Consider the following 21356-nt stretch of genomic DNA (forward strand, 5'->3'; position numbering starts at 1 on the left):
TAACCCACTGTGCTGCCACTACGTAGGCCCCAAGGTCTTTAACCTTGAAATCACATGTACAAGGTCACTCTTGCTAGCTAAGGAATGTTCAAAGCAGTTTATTTGTGATAACCAAATATTGGAAAGGGCCCAAATGCCCTTTGGCGGGTGAATAGCTAAACCATGCTACACTCACACCATGCAATACTATGCAGTAATGAAAAGGGGACAGGCTGTGCATAGATCTCAAGGGCACTATGGCTAGTGGAAAAAGTTAATCTGAAAAGGTCATTGCCGGCCTGTGCTGTGGCATAGTAGGTTAAGCCTCTGCCTGTGCACCAGCATCCCAGCTGGGCACTGGTTCGTGACCCGGCTGCTCTACTTCCCATCCGGCTCTTTGCCATGGCTTAGGAAAGCAATGGAAGATGGCACAAGTCCTTGGGCCCCTGCATCCACGTGGGAGTTCAGAAGAAGCTCCTGGCTCCTGGCTTCAGATCGGCTCAGCTTCGGCCATTGTGTCCAAATGGGAAGTGAACCATCGGATGGAAGACCTCTCTCTGCCTCTCCTCTCTCTGTGTAACCCTTTGGAATAAATAAATAAATCTTTACAAAAATACACTTGGTTTCGTCCAGATTTTGATGTAAATTGACTAAGGTGGGGACTGGGAATGGACACTTACTAGAACTCTCCAGATAATTCAAGGGCAGAGCTGAGGCTGAGAGCTACATCTCTAATCCTTGTTATTCTAAGTGTCTTCTTTGGGCCAGCAGCAACAGCGCATGACCTAGGAACTGCTACAGTCTCCAAATCCCAGGCCCTACCTCGGGCTTCCTGCATGGGAAGTGCACTTTCACAACATCCCTGGTTGATTCTTAGACACATGGGGGTTTGAGAAGTACTGCTCTCCAGCAGGGTTTAATGCTGAGGAGCAGAAAACAAGAACAAAAGGAAAATTTTCAGGTTTAGACAGCAACTGTAACGAGAGCCAAAGACAAGGCTGCTGATGAACAGGTGGTTCCTTTTGTCTGCATTGTCAAGATGAGCTCCCGCATTGATCAAATCATGGGCTAATTGCCGACCTTCCTCCCTGTGCCCGTGGCTACAGATGAACTCAGTGATGGGAGCCGGGTTAACTGGCTGCTCAAAACAGTTCTCATTCCCTTCCTGGAGTGTGGATGGGACATACTAATGAGCCTCATCTGTGCCCATCCTAACGTGGCCGTGCTGGGATTTCTCCAGCAGTGTCTTGCCTGCATGGCTGAAGCTGTGTGGAGTCCATGGCACCGCAGCATATAAACCAGATTCATTAATCCAGTTGTGTGTAGCCGTTTATTTGTGTGAGCCGATCTTATTGCGGGCATGGTTAAGAAGGCATTAGGGTATAGAGATGAAGAGGGCCTCCTTGGAGAAACTTGATGGACAGAGGCTCTGAGAGACACTTAATGCCCAGTATGAGGAGAGTGGTGGAAACCCCAGAAGGAAAGCCCCAGGACCACATTCGGAGGAGGTTCACAGTCAGAGAAGGTGATTGTCAGGATCATGTCAAGTCATTCCTGTTAACTCCCCAGGCTGTGAGGATGAGAAAGGGCAAGGGGGCATTAAGCAGACAAGGGGAAGAGAGAGAGCAAAGTCTGGAGGCATGAAATTTCTGGAAATCTTGCTTCTCTTTTTTTATATTCAGGGTTTGTAAAAAAAAAAATTTTTTTTGGACCTAGAAGCTCAAATTGTTTTCTTTTGTGGAGAGTCAGGAGGGTGATTTATGCTTAATTTTGGGCTTGAAGCCCAAAATATTTCCAGTGTGGACAGAGACCCTAAAGGCTGCTACAGTCTGAACAGAAAAGCACAAAGCAAAAAGCAAATGAATGCACTGTTTTGAGTCTGGGGACTCCTGGCACATGGAGGTCTACTCAAGGTCACTTCTGATTTTTTCACCCAGGACAAGCAGTCAAACAACCTGCCCCTGGAGCCTTGTGACATAGGGATACACATGGAGGAGGCTGATAGCCAACAGGATGGAGAGTCCATGTCTCAGGAAGCAAACAGACCCAAAAGGCAAAAGGAGACCTTACAGGGACTAGACTCACTCTAGATGTCAGTCTCTGGAGCTCTGTATCAGAGATGGAGTCAGAGACATGGGTTCATATCAGAGCCTTGAAACCCAGCAACCATGAGAAAGAGAAAAAGTCTGAGTAAAACACCAAACACAAGGCCAAGTTTGATATAGGTGATCAATGCCAATTCCCCTCCTGGCCACAGCTCCCTTTCCGTGCTAACGCTCTGGGAGCCAAACCCAGATTTCAGTGGTAACTAGCACTGTTTGCTTCTCTTTGACTTCTTGTCTTTAGTGAGAGCCTCTCTTACTGTTGGGTGAAGATCCATGGGACAGTCAACAAAAGCATTGAAATGTCCCCCTCTCTTCCTTCCTTTCCTTCCTTGCTCCCTTCCACATTAAATGAACGCATTGCAGCTGTCTGCATTCTGAGGGCTGAAACACATTCAGAACGAATGCAAGGAATTAACATTCAAGGGATTATCTCCTTTCAACCCTCAGCATAGCTCTATGAAGTAGGTAATAGCATACTATTCCCATTTTACAAGTTTAGAAACACTGAGGCATGTAATCTTGCCCAAGACCACTCAGCTCCCAAGTGTTGGAACTGATCTGTCCAAGTTTACCCTGGACTGGGCTGCTTTTAGTGAGGATGTTTCTTATGCCTGTGGCTCAGTAGACACTGCAGAGACGTCTATATGACCTCAGATGCCCCAGTTGCTGTGGTGTCTGGGTCACCACCCATGGAAACAGACTCCGATGATCTTGGAACAGTCCTGAGATGAGGAAATGTTGCCTTGGGTATGGGTTCTGTGACCTGAGACCAGATAGCCTAGGGCTGCCCGGAGAGGGTTCATATGATGTGTCCATGTGTCTCATTTAGAGTGTGTGTTGTATCATGGGATCAACGCAGGACTCGGATCCAGGGAAGGGCACATGAGTCACAGCTGCAGAATGACTCCATTCTGTTGGATGCTAGCAGGCGAGTTAGCCTGAAAGCAAGTTATGCTTACAGAAGGGTTGGATGAGTCCGTTGTGGACAGCCCTGAGTGTAGCGGGTCATTTCTTGTCCGTAATTACTCTGGCCTCTGTTGGGGATGGAAAATAAGGTTAATCCATTACAGTCTGTCCCTAGGGCCAAGACCCCCTTGGTTATTTCCGCTTTTAAAATCCCTTGTTTTATTCAAACGAATGCAATTATTGTTTTAAATTTGTAAATGAATATAATTAACAAAGAAATTCTAACTCAAGTACAGGATTACATTTATTTGGCATCTACTCCATTAACGTCTAGTGTTGAAAAACCATTGTTAATCGTGTGCGCACTGTTAATTAACTCAACATGTTTAATGGTTGTTTTCTTAAATAACTAGTAGGCCACATGTAAATGATCTTTCAAGCATTCACATTTCATTTTGTAGAAGAGTAAAGCACAGGACAGATTGCTCGACGCATTAGGTTGAACGCGGCCCATGGCTCCCTTGTGCTGTCTTAGGGAAATGGAAAACCCTCCTCACCACCTCAAGCGAATGCCCATGCAAACCCAGAGGGGCCAACATTCCTGCACTTGGAAATATTACCACATTGTCAAAAGAGCAGCAGATCTGCAATGTAAATTGTGAAACATATGTTGATTCCGTTTTTCCTGTAACAGTAAACTCAGCATTCTTTTAAGCTCAGAAACAAAAATCGTGACATCTAGCACTACCTGTACACGGGATGGGTGCTGGGGCCAGTGCTGCCTGCAGTGCGGGCATCCCATATAGGTACCAGTTCATATCCTGGATGCTTCATTTCTGATCCAGCTCTCTGCTAGGGCCTGGGAAAGCAGTAGAAAGATGGCCCAAGTCCTTGGGCCCCTGTACCCGTGTGGGAGACCAGGAAGCTGCTCCTGGATCCTGGCTTTGGATTGGCACATCTCCGGCCATTGAAGCCATCTGGGGAGTGAACCAGCAGATGGAAGAGCTCTCTCTGTCTGTCTCTGTCTGCCTCTGCCTCTGCCTCTTTGTAACTCTGCCTCTCAAGTATAGATACATCTTAACAAAAAATAAGGGGGGATGGGTGCCTTTTTCCATTTCACTCTCATAAAGGTCCTACAATTAATCTGTTTATCATCCCATTTTATATACCCAGGCAGGTAACATTCAGTTTCCCAGGGTCACACACCTAGTGTAGTAGCCACTAGGGACACTTGGTGAACATTTCCTATTTCCTATTCATCTAAGTGGGATGGCCAGCAGTCTCCTTTTGTGGTCATAGCTTAAAACAACTAATTACCCAGGCTGAAACTGTGGTGCACAGAGTTAAGTTGCAATCTGTGGTGCCAGCATCCCATGTGGGAGCCGGTTTGTATACCAGCTTCTCCACTTCTGATCCAGCTCCCTGTTAACGCACCAGGGAAGGCAGCAGCAGATGACCCAAGTCCCTGGACCCCTGCGCCCACATGGGAGACTAGAAGAAGCTCCAGGCTCTTGGCTTCGGATTGGCCCAGCTCTGGCCGTTGTAGCCACTGGGGGAGTGAACCAGTGGATGAAAGGTGTCTCTCAGTCTCTCTCCTTCTCTTAAAAACATTACCCCACTTCTTGCTTGTTGAGCATCTGTCGGAGACAGAAGATTCATTCTTCAGCACACCTGGAAAACTCCTTCTGTAATCTTGCTTGGCATCATGTGTATTGAAACAGATGTTTTAGTCTGCTCAGGAGACAGGAGGGTGTGTTTTTGACTTTTGTGGTTTTTTTGTTTTGTTTTACTTACGATGCAGGGAGGCACCATGATGAATCTAGAGGAAGGAAAGAGGGTGTGTGTGTGTGTGTGTGTGTGTGTCGAGAAAAAGATGAGCAAGTGCATGAGCAGGACCAAGTCAGAACTAGAGATGTGTAGAGCAGCACGTAAGAAAAGAACTGCACTACATATGAGGGCTCTTGGAAAATGAATCTGATGAGAAAACTATGCATGGAAATAATAAAAGGTTCTGTAGCAAAACAAAAGAAACATCTAGGTATACTTGCAACAAAATATGAAAAATCTCTATGAGGATCACCACAAAGCTCCTAAAAAAGTCTCAAGGAAGAATTAAACATTTGGAGACACATTCTATGGTCATGGATTGGAAGACTCATTCTAGCCCAGATAGCTGTATTTCTTCACTTGATAGACCAACACAGTCTTAATCAAAATCCTATCAACAGGGCCAGTGCTGTGGCGTAGCGGGTGCTGGCATTCCATATAGGCGCTGCTTCAAGTCCTGGCTGCTCCTCTTCCAATCTAGCTCTCTACTATGGCCTGGGAAAGCAATAGAAGATGGCCCAAGTGCTTGGGCCCCTACCATCTGTATGGGAGAATCAGATGAAGGTTGGGGCTCCTGGCTTCAGATCAGCACAGTTCCAGCTGTTGTGGCCAACTGGGGAGTGAACCAGCAGATGGAAGACCTCTTTCTCTCTCTCTCTCTCTCTCTGCCTCTCCTTCTCTGTGTAACTCTTTGAAATAAATCTTAAAAAAAAATCCTATCAACATATTTTACAATTACCAAACTGATTTTAAAATGTATGTGGGGATGAAGATACGCCGAAGATCCCACCACCCATAATTGAAGATGAACATATTGGAGGATTGACGTGTCACAGCTTCACTAACTTAAGAGACAGCCAGTCATGGCAATGTGGGACTGGTGAGAGTCAGAATGGTAACCCCGGAAGAGACCTTCAGGAATACAGTTATCAGATCTTTGACAAGAAAGCAAAGTGATACAAAGGAGAAAATCTTAAGAAAGAGCACCAGGTTTGTGAAATCTCCATTCCAGGAGAGGGCAAAGGACTGTCACCAAAGGCAGGTGGCTTTCAATGGAGACGGATGTCTGCAGGTCACCCTGCACATGGCTGACCAGGGGAGGATGGTTCGAGGCCATAGGCACCAGGAAAGTCTCTAGGTGTGCGTTCCCATTAGTAACACTGTTTAGGGCATGCGCCTGGACAGGTGGATGCCTGCACATCTCTGAGTACACTGCGGTCCACCCAGGAAGCCAGGGCAGAGCAGGGAGCACAGGACAGGCTTGACCTGGACAGGGGCCTTCCCATCCACTTTGCCTGCCCTGTAGCAACCTTGCCTGCAAGCTCATCATCAGGCTCACATCTTCCCCCAGATAAGGAGCAGAAGAAGCAGGTGAAGAGTCCAAAATATGGCCTTATGGTTCCCAGGAACAAGAGGACCAGCCTCGAGCACTGGAGAACAGGAGCAGGCTCAGGACTGGCCCATGGCTGTGGCTCCCCACCCTGGAGAGATGAGTCATCAGCACAGTAGCCACTTGTCACCCTCTATCTCGTCAGCTTCTGGCCTCAGTGTGATTCTGCAAAAAGCACCCTGTGGGGACCAGCGATTCTGAGCCCTTGGGGTCCTGCCAGTGACACAGCCATGGCTCATTCAAGAACGGAGTACAGAGTGGTCAACTCCAAACCAGACTCAACAGCTAGAGAATCCTGGGCCTTCCAGACCCAGGGGAAAATGGCTATGGCCTAACCTGCCCCATTGGGATGACCCAGGTGGCTTCTGATGAACAGGGCCTAGTCGCCTTTTGGAGGTCGTGTGGGTTGAGGAAGAGGCTACAAGTGTCAGGGACCCTTGGAGAACTGGGATGCTCTCTCTGCCCAAGGTAGGGTTCCAGACTCCTTCCCTGTGGAGCCTCCAGGCCAGGAGCCTCTGAGCCAGGAGTCTCTTCTCCCAACGTCAGGGGACACATTCTCCATGCTAATGACCCCTAGTGACAGCATGACCTGGAGAAGCTGAACCCACTGTGACAGCAGCCCAGGAGGCCTGAGCTGCTAGAGGGCATGTGGGCATCTGGCCAGCCAGGTGTGCCACCAGGACCACCTGGACATTCTGGGGCTGCCTCCACCCACTGGCATCCTGGTCTGTGGTCAGAAGTGCCCTGGGGTCCTCTTGCAGGCTCAGGCCATGAGATGCTGGATTGTGAGATGGGGCAGGGAGGAAAGAAGAGTGGGAACCTGGTGCCCACACACCCAGGACAGTGCACAGAGGTGATCATGGGCCTGGTCCCTTGGCTGGGCCCACACTCCTGAACTGTCCCAAAGACCACATGTACCCAGCCACTGCTGCTCCTCCAGTTTTCCCCTGGTCCACGCTGGGCACAGGTCAATCTCAGGAAGTGATGGAGCACCCTGAGCCGGGTCTCTGACTGCATCTGGAGGCTGTGGCACCTCCAGCCTCTTGCAAGGGACTCAGGGACCCTGTGTGGCAGCTCGGCTCCAGGGGTCACAAAATCAAAGGCATTCTGAAACAATTTAATACACAATCAACAAGGGGCAGAAGTTCCCGAGGGTTCCTTCACAAAGGCGGGAGGGGTATGTGGCAGCCCACAGGTGCCTGGGTTCATGTCCTATCTCATCTCCTGCTCTGAGGGTGCCCATAGCAACTGTGGCAGTGGACTGGCTCCTTGGCCGAGATGAGCCAGCGTGAGGCCACTCAGGGAGGGGGAGAGGAGCTCCAGAGTGGAGCCTTGTCAATTGGGGAGGCCACCAGGCATAGAGAAGCTAGATGCTGGCCGAGTTGAGCTAGGGTGAGGAAGCTCAGGGAGGGGAGAGGAGCTGCAGAGAGGAGCCTTGTCAGGCGGGAGGCGCTGGGCATAGAGAAGCTAGGCTTCTGGCCAAGTTGAGCTAGGATAAGGCCTCATGGTGAGGGAGTGGAGCTCCAGAGAGGAGCCTTGTCAATCAGGGAGGATGCCAGGCAAAGAGAAGCTAGATGCTGGCCGAGTTGAGCTAGGGTGAGGAAGCTCAGGGAGGGGGAGAGGAGCTCCAGAGAGGAGCCTTGTCCATCAGGGAGGCCGGCGGGCATAGAGAAGCTAGATGCTGGCCGAGTTGAGCTAGGGTGTGGAAGCTCGGGTGGGGGAGAGGAGCTCCAGAGAGGAGCCTTGTCAATCAGGGAGGATGCCTGGCAAAGAGAAGCTAGATGCTGGCCGAGTTGAGCTAGGGTGAGGCAGCTCAGGGAGGGAGAGAGGAGCTCCAGAGAGGAGCCTTGACCATCAGGGAGGCCGGCGGGCATAGACAAGCTAGCCTCCTTGGCCGAGATGAGCATGGGTGAAGCCTCAGGATGGGGGAGAGGAGCTCCAGAGAGGAGCCTTGTCCATCGGGGAGGCCACTGTGCTCAGACAGCCTAAGCTTCTGGCCCGTCTGAGCTGGACACCTGGTGGGCTGTTCTTCCCCTCCAGGTGCCCACACACATCCAGCTCCTCCATGGAATGGGCAGCAAGGAGGCCTCGAGCCAGGGAGGGCACACAGGCCTGGTCTCCCAGTGCAGAGCTGGCTCCTGCAGGCTCCAGCCCGTGAGTGTCCCCAGAGTGCATGGGGCTCCCATGCAGGGAGGGCGTCTTCAGCCCTGCTCCCAGGGCTGGCACAGGCTGCATGGGCCCGGGATCCAGGGGCTCTGAGGCAGGTGGGGGAGGGGTCCTGAGACCCTGCTGGCCACCCAGCTCCAGGGGCCAGAAATCAGCGCCTTTGACAGGCGGGCTGAGATTTGGGAGGCCCCCCCATCGGGACAGGTCTCCCCTGCTCTGCAAGCTCTGTGGGGCCAAGAGGCCTGGGCCACGCAGAGACTCTGAGGACTTCACAGACAGGGCTGGGGACGAGGGCTCTGGGGAGGCACCCTCTTCACAGCCTCCCTCCTCGTCCTCTTCAAAAATTGTCTCGGGCAGGACGAATCTCAGGTCCCGAAGCAGCTTTGGCCAGGGAGACGCAGGACACTCAGCAGCCTGGTCTTCCTCCCCTTCCTCCTCCTCTTCGTCCTCTTCCTGCTTCTCCAGGCCGCTGTAGTACTCCTCGTCCTCGGAGTCGGAGTCATCTTGGAAGGTCACGTTGAGTTTGGTCAGGGAAGTCCAGCGCCGGAGGGGGCCTGGCTCGTCCAGCCAGGAGCACTGTGGGCCCGAGAGGTGGGTGGCGCCCCCTGACCCTGAGGCCCCCGTGGAGGAGCCCTGGCCGCGGGGCTGGGTGCTGCTCTCGCCACGACTGCCCTTCTCCTCCTTGGTGTGTTGCTTGGAGTCGGGCTGGACGGCAGATCTGAGAGGACCGGTCTCCCCGGGGACAGAAGCTGAAGCCCCCGCTGGCTCCTGGGGAGCTGCAGCAGCAGGGTGACAGCCTTTGCGCTCAACGATGGTCTTGATGGACACTGGTGGGGGAGCGCGCTCCTGAGAGCCAGGCGGCACCTGCAGGGCCGGGCTGCCATCTTCGGTTGGCTTATCTGGAAAAAGAACAGATGGGTTTAATTTCTCCACGGCCACCATCTGGCCTGCAGGGTGCCTGCCCTGACCTGACCCTTGGGGTCCCCATTACTCGGTGTGATGCTCAGGACACCTCCAGCCTGCTGGCCGCAGAAGGAATGGTGCATGCAGCCTGGGCCATGGGAATGACAGGGACACCTCTGGTTCTCCCCTCAAAGCCCACAGACTGGACAGGCCTTGAGCCCCCCCACCTCACTCTCTCATCTCTGGAGACTGCTGGCACCAACTCAGGACCCCATTACCTACCCCACCTGAAATCCTGGGCCCTAACAGTGCATTGGCTGAGTTACCCGCATCTGAGTCCCTCCTCAATTGTAGGAAGGGAACTGAGCCTAAGATGATGGCGGTGAGAGCTGGGGGTGTGTGGCAGACATGGGGTCTGGCCAGGCCCTCGGGGACAGGGAATGTGGTTTCCAAAGAGGTGGCAGGGGTTCCCTGTGTCCTCTGCCCCTGGGCCACAGTCCCTTTCCCGGTGAAACTGGGCTGTCATTGCTTCTGTCTCACGAGCACCCAGGGGAGGCAGCACCTGGAAGCACAGTGGGGACTTCCCAGTGTCTGAACAGGCTGCCCCTGGGCCCCCACTGCCAGCCTCTAGAGCTGGGACAAAGCCATCTGTGCTCTACATGGGGACCCAGGTGCTCAGGTCCTTGTCAGCAGGGGACAAGAACGGGGACCCCTCTGCACCAGAGCCCAGAGGCCACTGCTGCTCCGGGTCCTGCTGACTTCTGTTGGCCCAAGGCTAGGACTGCAGAGCCCACACTCAGCTGAACTTGGGTTCTGCCGTGGGGGCCCCCAGCGCCTGCCTCTGCGCCCACCCTGCTCACAGGAGTGGACTCGGCCCCCACTACTGGGTTCAGGGCACGTGGGCCTTCCAGGGGTCCTCAGATGGCTGAAGGAGATCCAGTGCCGGCTGGACCACCCCGCAGGAGGATCCAGGGAAGCTGCCCGAGGCCCCGCCAGGCCATGCTGTCAGAAGCTCCTGAAAGCAGAACTGCTGAGCCCAGGGAGGACAAGGAGGACTAGGAAGAGGTGAGTCCCTGGGTGGGGCTGCCAGGGCCTGGCACTCCCACTACTGACTCCCCCAAGGGAGCATGGGACGGGGCCCATGTGCTGGACTCACCTTCGGGAGGCAGGAGGCACTGCAGCTTCCCCAGCTCACGCATGGAGGCCCGCAGCTGCCTGATGACTGCATCCTCGCTCAGTGACCAGGCCTGCTTCAGGGTCACCTGCAGGAACTCCCGGATGTGGTCCCTGGACATCTTCATCAGGCGCTCTAGACATGGGGGTGGGTGTCAGGCTAGGAGGAGCCCTAGGCATGGCATAGCCACCATGGCTGCTCCAACCCTTGTTTCTGCTGCAACCCCTGACCCTGGCCCTGTCCCCCACTTGCTGGCCCTGAGGCTCAGCCTCAGCTTGGACCACCCTCAGCAGGACAGGGCCTGCCTGGTCTGCACAGCAGGCTCCTTCCTGTGTCTGCTGGGCCTGGGGAAGCTCAGCTCTGCTCAGAGTCACAGGCCACCAGGTCAAGAGAGCCAGGCAGTGGGGAAGGAGCGCATGCAGGAACTCCTGGATGTGGTCCCGGGGCATCTTCAACATGGGCTCTGGACATGGGGGTGGGTGTCAGGCTGGGAGGCGCCATTTTTGGGGGTTGGGGATGAAACGGGATTCGCAATGCCCCCTAAGCTGGCCAAGAACTCAGAAAACTCGTCCCTCCCCTAGGTTCTGCTCACCCGGGCCAAGCATGGGACCCCCCCCAACTCCGCCATGCCCAGCACCCAGGCCTCTGTGGGCCCTGAGGACTTACTTCGGTGGACCTTGAGGACGGTGTACACCATGCCGGTGAGTACGTGCGCGCCCTCAAGAATGTAAATGTCGAACATCCGAAGTGCCAGGGGGAACGGCACCTGGGGAACAGAGGCATTGGAGGACCCCGCGCGTCAGGGCCTCAGTAGGACCCACAGTGGGTGGGTGTGCAGTGTCATAGGGCATCCTAGCTGTGCCCTAGAAGCCCAGAGAGAAAGAGCACCAAGGCCTATCCAGGACCCTGGTGCCACGCGGACTGCTCTGCACACTTTGGAAGCCACCCTGGAGATGCCAGACAGCCCAGGGACCTGGGGGAGGGGTCAGCCCTTGGGCTGTGCTGAAACCAGCCTGTGGCACCCAGGGTCTATGGATCTGCTGCCTCTCACTGTAGGGCTCTGGCCTTTGCCAGGCTCTCAGGATGGGTCCTGGTGGGACCTGTCCCCTCCTTGCTGTCCCTGAGGCTCAGCCTCAGCTTGGACCACCCTCAGCAGAGCAGGGCCTGCCTGGTCTGCACAGCAGGCTCCCTCCTGTGTCTGTTGGGGCTGGGGGAGCTCAGAGTCAGAGGCCACCAGGTCAAGAGAGCCAGGTACTGGGGCAGGAGCTTCCCTGGGCAAGGGGTCCCTGGGGCACTTACCCCATCCAGGAAGCACTGGATGTACCAGTGGGCGGTGTAGTCCTCAAGGCACACACCCTCCTTCTCCTGAGAAGAGGCAGAGGGGGCTCAGGGCCCAGGGCCCAGGGCCCAGGGCCCAGGCCTGACTCCCTCTAATCTGAGCCCTGTGGCAGAGCCCCTGGGTGCAGGAAGCCCAGCAGCAGGTGCATCCCCCCTCCCAGCGATGCAGATTCCTGAAAGGACACAGGTCCCTCAGTCCACTCTACCCTGGGGACAGCATCTCCCTTCAATCTACACAAACTCTGGGGGAACAAGTGGTGGAAAACACACCAACACCCAAGCTGCCACAGACCCCAGTAACAAGGAAAGTCTTGGTGAGGACGTAGCCTCCCCTGGCCCAGGAAGCAGTCAGGACCCCTCTCTGTCCTCCCCTCCCTCAGCACAGAGCCCCCGAGGGGAGAAAGGAGATGTTTACTTACCAGGTGTTTCTCCAGGGAGGGGAGCACGCGACGCATGATAGCTCCCAGGTGGTGCTGGAATCGCTCCAGTTTTGGGGAGTCCGGTGTGTAGAAATCTGAGTAATAGCAAACCCCCGGCCCTCACTTCAGAGTGTCTTCCCGGGAAGGCTGGAAAGTCAAAGGCTTGGGGCGGGTTCTTTCTGAACATGGAGGGTCAGGGGAAGCTCTAACAGGCAGGGGAGCCTCAGGGGAAGGGGGGGGTACAGCTGACAGCCCAGGGCAGGCTGCCTAAGGTGACCTCTGGGCGGACTGCAGTCACACTGGGTGCCTCAGGGCCATCTGGACACTCAGGGTGAGGAGGGGTCACCCTAGAATGGATGCTCCTTCTGCAAGGGTGTGGCTCAGTGGGTGGGAGTCTGAGTAGAGATGTGAATCAGTAAGGCCAGTAGAGACCTAAGGGTCATTTGTCAAAGACAAGGCACAGGACCTTTGTGTGATGGGAAGTGAGGGGTATGGCTTGGTATTGGGTCCTCTGCCGGCCCTGGCTTCTAAGAAAGCATTCTGAGGGAGACTGCCCTATGCACGCAGCAGCCAGTGAGGGACAATGTCCCAGTCACTTGTCTGCATGCCCATCCCTGCACTTGCAGGACCACGCCCACCACACCCATCACCCACCATGCATCGCGTGCTGGCTGTCCCCCATGAGCTGGACTAGGGCCCAGAAAGCATCCTCTTCACTCAGCCACATCAGCAGCAGGGCTGCCACGTGGCTTAGGCCCTGGCTGTAGCCCAATTCCTGGAAGAACACAAAACACATCAGAGGGACCTCCCTGGCTGGGATGATCTCACGTGGCAAGGGTGACCTCTCCTGGGAGAGCTGAGCATTACCACCAGGCCCCACTGCTGCCCCTTGGGTGTCAGGATCTCTCAAAGTTCCTGGAGAGAATCCTGCAGGGTCTGAGCGCAGGCTGTGCAGGGTTAAGAAGAGGTATGAGCCCCACCCCAGATGTCAGGAAGGGGAAGACTGTTGTGGGAGTGCAGACTGCACACCCGTGATGGCCTCTGGAGCTCTCTGCTGCACAGGTGCCCTGCTGGGCCCCACTGCAGACGTGAGGAAGAAGCACCATAGTAAGGCCTGCCTGGGCCAGAACAGAGCCCAGCCCAGGAGAAGGCTTCCGTTCTGCCCCAGAACTTGAGGTTGGGGCCAAGGAGGCCATGAGCTTGAACTCTACCCCTCAGTCTCTGCCTTGTGGATTAGAGAGGCCCCCTCAACCCAGGCTAGGATTTCTGTGACCAGGGGCACCCTGCATGGACAGCTCTGGATATGACCTTGGAACGTTATCGCAGAATACTCACGGGGTTGTACATTGAGTATGCGAGGAGCACCTCAAATAAGGAGCGTTGTCTGGAAGAGAGAGGACAGAGGCTGTGCGTCCAGTGCTGCCGAGGCTCTCAGTGTGGCTCTGCCTAACAGAGCCTGACAGCCACACGCAGGGCCCTTGATACTCTGCTCATGAGCAGTCCACCGTGTGGGTGAGTGCTGCCTGCAGGGACATGCACATCTCCCAGGGTGCAGTCATGTGCAGTTTCGTTTCCCCAGGTGGGTGTTCATTGCAGAGGTGAGCGTCCCACTGTGGGAAGTGCAGTCCCGTGGGTCTAAGCCATGGAGAGTCAGCCTCCCATGCACGTTCATTCTGATAGGGAGCAGCTCCTGTGGCCTATGTGTTCCCCATGAGCCTCTGTGGCCAAACTCCCCACCTCCCCCAGCCCGTGGCCACCACTGCCCTGTTGTGTGTCCTGGAGTTTGGCCTCTTGCAGACGTCCTGTGAGTGGATCATAGCACGTGTAGCCTTTGAGGGATGCTTTCTCTCTTAGCAGGATGCACCTGAGATGCATCCAGGTGAGCCCAGGGCCGAGCCTCGTCCTGCCTCTCACTGAATCCCGTTCTCGGATTCAGCTGTGACACGGGTTGCTTATCCGTTTCCCCACTGAGCATCGTGCAGGCTAGTCCTGCGTCCAGTGACTGTGAACGCAACCCTGAATCTTGCGTGAGGGTTTTATGCACTCAGCTGTTCTGGTGGTTGTGTAAATGTGCATGTGTGCTGGGGTTCGTGTGGAAGGTGTGTGTCTCTCATTGTGAGAAATGGCCCTGGGTGCTGCTGGGGGCCTGGGTGCTGTGCTCTGTTCCTGCAACGAACCGGAATTGCGCTCACCTCACGTTTTCCCCAGCACCCGGCGTTCAGTGGTCTTAGTTCCCCCATTCTCACAGCTGTGCGCTGGTGCCCCGTTGTGGTTTAGGTGCTAAGCATGTTTTCACGCGTTGAGTAGGAGAGTTGTGTGTGCCATCATGCAGGGGCCCTCCTGAGCCTTGGCCCATGTCAGGGCAGGGAACCCTCATTTGCTTTGTTGTTATTGAGATTTACAAACTTCATTTTCTGTATTTTGCAAATACTGTCTCCCCTTGTGTTCCTTTTCATTTCATTCCCACCAAAGTGTCTTTGGGAAAGCAAACTGTTCAGTATAAATAGAAGGCCATGGATCCATTTTTTTCTGTCCTACAGGAATTATGCTTTAGGTGTGAGCCCACGTCTCTCCTAGGACCCCATGTGTCCCAGGACCCTTGCACCTCCCTCCCCCAGGGCCCCTCCAGCCCAGAGGCCTCACTTGGCTCCGTATCGCTCTCGAAACATGATGTGACTTCTGAACGTGCGTGCTACATCTTCATCGATCTGTTGGACTTGATCTGAGCACAACCTGGCCCGTTCCTTCATCTCCTGCAGGGCAGGGCCGAGGGGGAGGGGCCAGCCTCAGGACGAGCCAACCCCCACTGTCACACAAGCACCCCAAAGCCACATCAGCTCTTCTGGTTGGCAGGGAGAGTTCCCCTTGAGGGAAGCTCATTCCCCTGATCCACGGAGGGTCATGGGTTCCCCACTCACCTTAGTGTCCACGCCACCCCCAGTGCCCAGCAGAGGGGCCACTGTGGACCCGCTACAGTCAGCCTGAGGCCAGGGGCTCTGCCAATGTCCTTCTGTGCTACCTCTGCCTTCCCAGAGCAGGAGAGACTGAATCAGGCCTCCGAGCCTCCTCACTGGGCTCTCAGGCCCCACAGGACAGGAGTCAGCCTCACCCTGACCAGCCTTCAGGGCTGCCCCCTGCAGGAGAGCCCCAGCTCCATCAAGAGAGTGGACACCCTTCTTGGACTTGGAGCTGGCCCCAGGGGCAGCCCCCACTTGAAGACTTGGGCGAGGGCGGGGCTGGCGGCTCAGTTGCTCCTTGCTCCCTGATGTCAGCCAGGGAGGTGACAGCCCGGGGCCAGCCCTCTGATGGATCAGCCCTCATTCCCAGAAGCAGTTGAGAGCTGACTCTGACCGATGGAACCAGCAGGCCAGGTGGGGGCTGGGTGAGCTGAGGCCAGGCCAGGCATGAGAAGGCCCAGGTGAGGGCAGGGCCCAGCGAGCATAAGAAACGCACAAGCAGGGTCAGGTGTGGGGAGGGCCGTTAGGGACAGAGCCAGCTGAGGGCCCTAGCACACAGGACTTCCACCTCACTCCAGGCCGTCTCTATCCATTCAGGACCCAGCACAATGGCACTGGGCAGTCCTGGGCCTAGAGGCAAGGCAGGACCACAGGGATGAGGGCTGTGGCCCTGACCGGATCCTTGTGTCCAGGCCCATTTGTGTGTGGGGAGACATGGAGGAGGCTTCTGGGGAGACGTGGATGAGGCAGAGGGGAGGGCCGGGTGGGGGCCCCAACCAAATGACCACTCCTCCTTGGCATTACTTGTCCACCACACGGGAGCCTTGCGCTCCTGAGCAGGCCCAAGCGGGTCGGCCTGCCTCAGATTGCACGCAGAGCCATACCTCGAATTTGCCAGGGTTCTGGGCCTTCCTGGTATCCACGGAGAGCATCATGGCCCACACCTTGCCGCGCACCTGGGCAGGGATGCCTTTCTCAATTCTCCGGTGGAACTACAGGAGAGAGGAGGCTCTGGTGAGACCCGCCCCAGGCCCTCTGTTGGGGGGGAGCGTAGGGTGAGACAGCAGGAAGGGGAGCCCTGGGCTCTGTGCTGTGTCCCCAGATCTGCCTGGACCTGGGCCTCCTGACCCAACAGTGAGAGGAGGGCCGAGGGCTCAGTGCAGGCTCTGTGGTGCACTCACTGCCCACACAGGGCACCAGGAACTGTGCCTGCCCTGCATCTGGGAGTGGCCCCAGGGGAGACTGGATCTTCTACTGCGACAGTGTCCTGGGTGCAAGGGCATTGGGCTGAGATGACCTGTGTCCTTTCAGGGCAGGACAGTTGTGTCTGAGAGGCACAGCGATGGGCACTGTCCATCCCAACTCCACCCTCAGTGGTCCCCAGGGGCCCTCAGGTCCAGGTACCTTCTCACTGCTGCGGTACTTGGTGAAATTTCGCAGCATCTTGTTCCATTTTTGCAGTCGGCGGCCCTCCTGATGTTTATGCTGGGAATGGAGACAGGATGGTGTGAGCCCAGCAGTGTCCTCTGGAGAAGCCACGGATGCAGCTCAGGAGGCTGTGGACAACTCAGCTGGGAGGAGCCAGCAAAGGGGCAGACCACAGCACCCAGACCTTCCAACTAGGGGAGCCTCAGGGGCTTGGGCTCTGCCCACAGGACAAGCCATCCTCAAGCCAGTCCCATCTCATCCAGGAAAGTGGGTCACAGTGGCCCACAGGTGGGGACCTCAGAGCTGCAGGCCTGCTCTGGGGCATGTGGGCCTCAACAGATCTCCTGGGGACTGCTGTCCCTGGAGGACCATATGGCACTCCCCTAAGCACTGCCTATACCCACAGGCCTGCTAGTTCTGCCTCCTAGATGAAGAGTCCATGGCCAAGGTCAGCTTACCCATTGCACTGCCAGGCATCCATGCCTGGGCGGCTTCTGCTTACTGAAAGGCAAGAGAGACAACACCATGAGAATGGGCACTGAACCATGCATGGTCCACTTCCCCAGCAAGGCTGGGACAGGACCCGTGTCCTCCTCACCCTGCTGAGGTGCAGCCCAGGGCACAGAGAAGGGCAGGGAGGGGGCAGCCATGCTGCAGGCAGACACCCAGCAGGGGCTGTGACCGTGAGCATAGGGAGCCCAGGGCCAGGGAGGAGCCCTTGCTGCCAGTGCTGTGAGTGTGCAGCTGGGACTCGAAGCACCTGGGACCACCACACCTCCCTGGGTACCCCCCTGCCCACCCTCCTCCCTATGCACTGGCTGCCTGAGGTGCCTGCTCCCCACCTCACCCTCCTCAGCCCGGACCGTGGCCATCTCTCCACCAATCGGCTCCTGCTTTTTCTCCAGGTTCTGGCACAACATGGAGCCAGAACCCCCATCCCCGAGAGCTAAGGTGGCCGAGACGGCTCCATCCCTCTAGGTCACCGGAGCCCACCCTCCAGCCACGGGGCCTCCAAGTCTGTCTCTTGCCCTCAGGTCCCACTCCTCCCAGCACAGTGCCCTCCGCTGCAAACCCCTCTGTCCCGGTCTGTACTGGGGAAGCCTGCAGGCAGGTTCGGAGCCTTGAGGTCACATCCCTGGCCGTCCCTCAGGCCAGGCCTTTAAGCCTTTAGCTTGGCCCCTGAGACCCAGGTACCTCCTGGACAACTGCCACCTTCTAGGCTGGTGCCCCAACCCTGTGGCCACAGCTCTGGAATGCTGATGGCCCGGTTGTGTCCCCTAGGAGCAGGGCAAGACCCTCAAGCCACCCCCTCTACTTAGCATGAACAGAGGCCTCAGAGGCAGTGTGCCCCGTGCTTGCCCCATGTCCAGTTCTGTCCCTGCCTGCAGTTTGGATTCACTCACTGGGTCATCAGCTCTGGCCACACGCTGACCTGTGCCTGCACTGTGACAACAGCTTGGATCAAGGAGGGGGCCTGGGGACAGGTGTGCTACCTAATGGTGGGGTTTCTGACCCTGGTCCCTCCCCTGGGTGGATCGGGGTGCAGAGGACTCACCGCAGGAAGCCAAGTTTGTCTGGGACAAGGGCTCCACTCTCGTTGTCCTCTTCTCCCAGGTGAAACTGGGGCCCTTTACGGGGACCCTGCAGGGGAGAGGGGACCCAGGTGAGAAGTCCGGGTCTCAGTCACTGAGGGAAGCTGAGCCACCCTCCCCACTGTGTCCCCAGGGAGGTGGGGTCTGGCTCTCACAGGCACAGTACTTGAGGCAGGGTCCTACCTCCTCTCCCAGCACCCTGGCCCGTACCTGCTCATATTTCAAGATGATCCCTGCTCGCTCCTGGGCCCTGCCGGACCTCAGGGCGTCCATATCCAATCTGTAAGACACACACGCACATGTGAGCCAGCACAGGGAGCCCACGGGAACTGCTGCCCTGAGGGCTGTCCCCCTGGTCAGAGGGGGGACAGCCACACAGCCAGGTGGGCGGGCACCTGGTGGTCGGGTCCCAGGAGGATGACTTGTCCAGAGCACAGGGACTAGGGACAGTTGGGGAAGGACAGCCCCCACCTTGCCTCCCCTGCCCTGGGAAAGGATGCTCCTCTCCCAGCCTGGCATCCATGTGTCCTCCAGGGAGCCCAAGTCCAAGGGTCTCCCTGGCCCTCTCCCAGCCCCCGCGTCTCTAGGGCTCTCAGAGCCAGCCTCGCTGCCCCACCTGATACCAGCTGATCCAACACCTAGTCTTGAACCCGTGTCTGACACAGACTCACACCAAGGCCCATTCGACACTGATGACCAGCAGAGTGGGAGGAATGAGACGACTGTATACACGCTCTGCACACAGGGGCCCACTGAGAGCTCAGCCACATCACTCATGGAACCTGGCGTGGGAGACCAGTGCCACCCACCTGGCGTGACCTTCCCCATGTCACAGCTCATGCACAGAGCAAGTCCCACTCACCTCCATCGCGAATCCATTGGATTCTAGCAAAAGTGCCTCCTGCCTACGCTACCAACATCTGGTCAGTTGGGCAGTAGATGCACTACTGACCGCTGGTTGCCGACAACCCAGAGTGCACAGTTCTCAGTGACTGTGATGTCACAGAATCCTGCCAGCCAATCCCAAGTGACACACAGCTCTGGCAAGGGGTCAGGGTTCTCATCCCGGCTTCATAAAAAGTCACCAGAAGTGGGGCCTGTGTTCTCCCCAGGGCCCAGGTGAAGAGGGCAGGGCTCTGGCAGAACTGCCCCAGAACCAGGGGTGCCAGGGCCCTCTGCCACCTGCCGTAACGGTCCCAAGTCTCAGGCAACCTGCACCTCCTGCCCCTCCTTTCTTCCTCTGCAATTTTATTACAGCACAACTGTGAAAGCCTTTCTCTATGAATACAAGGTGGCACAGGGAGCCCCATCATGGCCTGTCCATCTCCCTGAGGTCCCCACACTCGGGACTGCCCTTGCAATGACCTGAATGGAGACTCCCAAGGCTGCAGCCTCCTGTCCTACCACAGGCCCCACCCTAGCACTCCCAACCCCTGCCGACCCCTCCTGCTCTGTTCCAGCCCTTCTTCCCAGGAGTTTTAGGAGGTGGACACCGGCATCCTCCTGGGATGGGGGGAGGGGAGCAGCCCGCTGAGCACCACCTGCATAGGACCTCAAGCCAGCGTGGTCCAGACTGTCCAGAGCGGGAGCCAGGGCCCTGTCCTGACACTGACCATGGCTTCAGGCACAGAGCACTGAGAACTCCTGGGCACCAGCTCCTGAGCCGCACGCTGGTAACACCGGGCTGCTGCTGACCATAAGGACAGGGACAGCATGCATCGGGCAGGAGCAGCCACAGGCCCACAGTTTCCCGGGGTGCTGATCACCGGGACACCCACCCCTGAGGGATGCAGGGGTCACTGCCAGCAGCAGCTCAGCCCTTCCAGCCCCTGGGCTGCTCGTGGTCAGCACGGGCTCTGCAGAGCCCAGGGACCCCAGCAGGGTTGGCCCAGCCTCAAGGCTTCCAGCTTTGGCTGCCTTCCTGCTACTTCCTCGCTGCTTACTCCGGGGAGGGGGAGCTGTCTTCTACTGTGGGGTGCACATGTATTTCTCTATGTGCATCATACGTGTGTGCCCAAGGTGGGTGTGCTCCAGGCCTCCCCCAGGACTAGAAGCTCCACGCCTGAAGCACCCGGTCCTTGTCACTGTCACCTCATGGCATGCAGGCTACACTGAGATGGCACCAAGTGTCCCCCCATTTTCCCACCCCGCCTTGCTGGGCTGCTTTGGTGCAGTCAGGTGGGCTTGCAGCGGGCACAGCCCCATGGCAAGGCGGAAATCTGCACTCCTTCAAGAACTCTTGTTGCCTTCAGAGCAGTGCTCATTGGTGAGGCTGACACGATGGCCCCAGGCTGATGGGTTCAGGAGGCACCCGGGATGAATCTGCTCTGGGTGACAAGGCAGCTGGCTGCACAGCCCCTGCCAACCTGGCCCAGCATGGAGGACGCCCGGGGGGAGGGATGAACTCACCTCTGCAACGTGGCTTCTGTCCCCTACTGTCAGGTGACGATCCCACCTGTTGGCCATCTCCTCCTCTGTCAGGACCCTGGAGGTGGATGAGGAACAAAAGATGCACCTGTCTCCAGCCCCTCCCTGCCCTGCCTCAGGCCCCAGGACAGCCTCTCCTGCTCACCCCATCATGGTCAGGGCAGTGACAACCCAAGTCTCATCTGCAGCCTGCCTGGTACCACAGAGTCCAGCGTCCCCATCCCCTGCACATGCACCACAGCACTCTCTGTTCCACTTCCTCGTTGTAAGGAGCCCCTCCTGTGCCCAGGAACCCATGCAGGTGTCCCCCTCTGCTGTCCTGCCCTACCTTGACACAGCACTCACCAACCCCTGGAGAAACTTCTCCCCAGACACGGGGGCAGGAGGCCTCCCTGCACCCCTTAAAGCCATGCGGCCATGGCGTTGTCCTGCCTGTCAGTTTCTTCCCAGTCCTCATGGCAGCCTTGTTCGCCTCATCACCTGAAGGTCACGGGCGTGGGCAGTTTCTCTTTAGTCTCCCTGCCCTGCAGACTTGCTAGCAAACAATAGAATGCAAATAAATACCAATAAGTTGAAAACCATGGGATTCTCACACATTCGGTGTGGAGTTGATGGCCTGTTTAGTCCAGAAAGAGACCGAGGGTGATAAATGCTCATCCCCAGACCTCCTCTTCCACAGCTATCAGGGGACAGAAGAGTTACTGAGCCAGCAGGAAACACCTCTCACACCTGGGGGCCCTGCTCA

The 21356-nt window shown here is 56.7% G+C and overlaps 2 protein-coding genes across 13 annotated transcripts in view; one reads left to right on the forward strand and one right to left on the reverse strand.

The window, feature by feature from the left end:
- The window catches only part of LOC127485578 (uncharacterized), a 90707-nt gene extending 72009 nt beyond the window's left edge, over positions 1 to 18698 (forward strand). For 10 of the 11 annotated variants that reach the window (XR_011386138.1, XR_011386137.1, XR_011386136.1 and 7 more), the window contains one exon: positions 391 to 7288. Coding sequence is in view for 2 of the 11 variants with exons in the window: in XM_070067849.1 (XP_069923950.1) it covers positions 391 to 559 (169 nt within the window). In the remaining 9 variants the exon portion in view is untranslated. Of the gene's footprint in view, positions 1 to 390; positions 7289 to 10187; positions 11152 to 16625 lie in introns of those variants that run through there. The other variant, XR_011386129.1, reaches the window with a different exon arrangement.
- On the reverse strand, positions 7309 to 19176 carry LOC138843250 (TBC1 domain family member 3D-like). 2 transcript variants are annotated; one of them, XM_070067845.1, is made up of 14 exons: positions 19047 to 19176; positions 18395 to 18464; positions 18148 to 18233; positions 17051 to 17093; positions 16569 to 16649; positions 16049 to 16156; positions 14851 to 14960; positions 13543 to 13591; positions 12862 to 12982; positions 12208 to 12302; positions 11750 to 11815; positions 11117 to 11216; positions 10433 to 10585; positions 7309 to 9272 (listed from the first exon to the last, which is right to left on the reverse strand). In XM_070067845.1, exons 1-14 carry the CDS (start codon positions 19061 to 19063, stop codon positions 8125 to 8127), a joined length of 2247 nt encoding a protein of 748 aa, XP_069923946.1. In that variant the 5' UTR covers positions 19064 to 19176; the 3' UTR covers positions 7309 to 8124. The 2 variants fall into 2 exon arrangements, with proteins under 2 accessions (XP_069923946.1, XP_069923945.1); XM_070067844.1 differs by having other exon boundaries at positions 18395 to 19139.
- Positions 19177 to 21356: the final 2180 nt, after the last annotated feature.

The sequence above is a fragment of the Oryctolagus cuniculus genome, unplaced genomic scaffold (assembly GCF_964237555.1).
Source record: "Oryctolagus cuniculus unplaced genomic scaffold, mOryCun1.1 SCAFFOLD_92, whole genome shotgun sequence".
Taxonomy (NCBI): Eukaryota; Metazoa; Chordata; class Mammalia; order Lagomorpha; family Leporidae; genus Oryctolagus; species Oryctolagus cuniculus.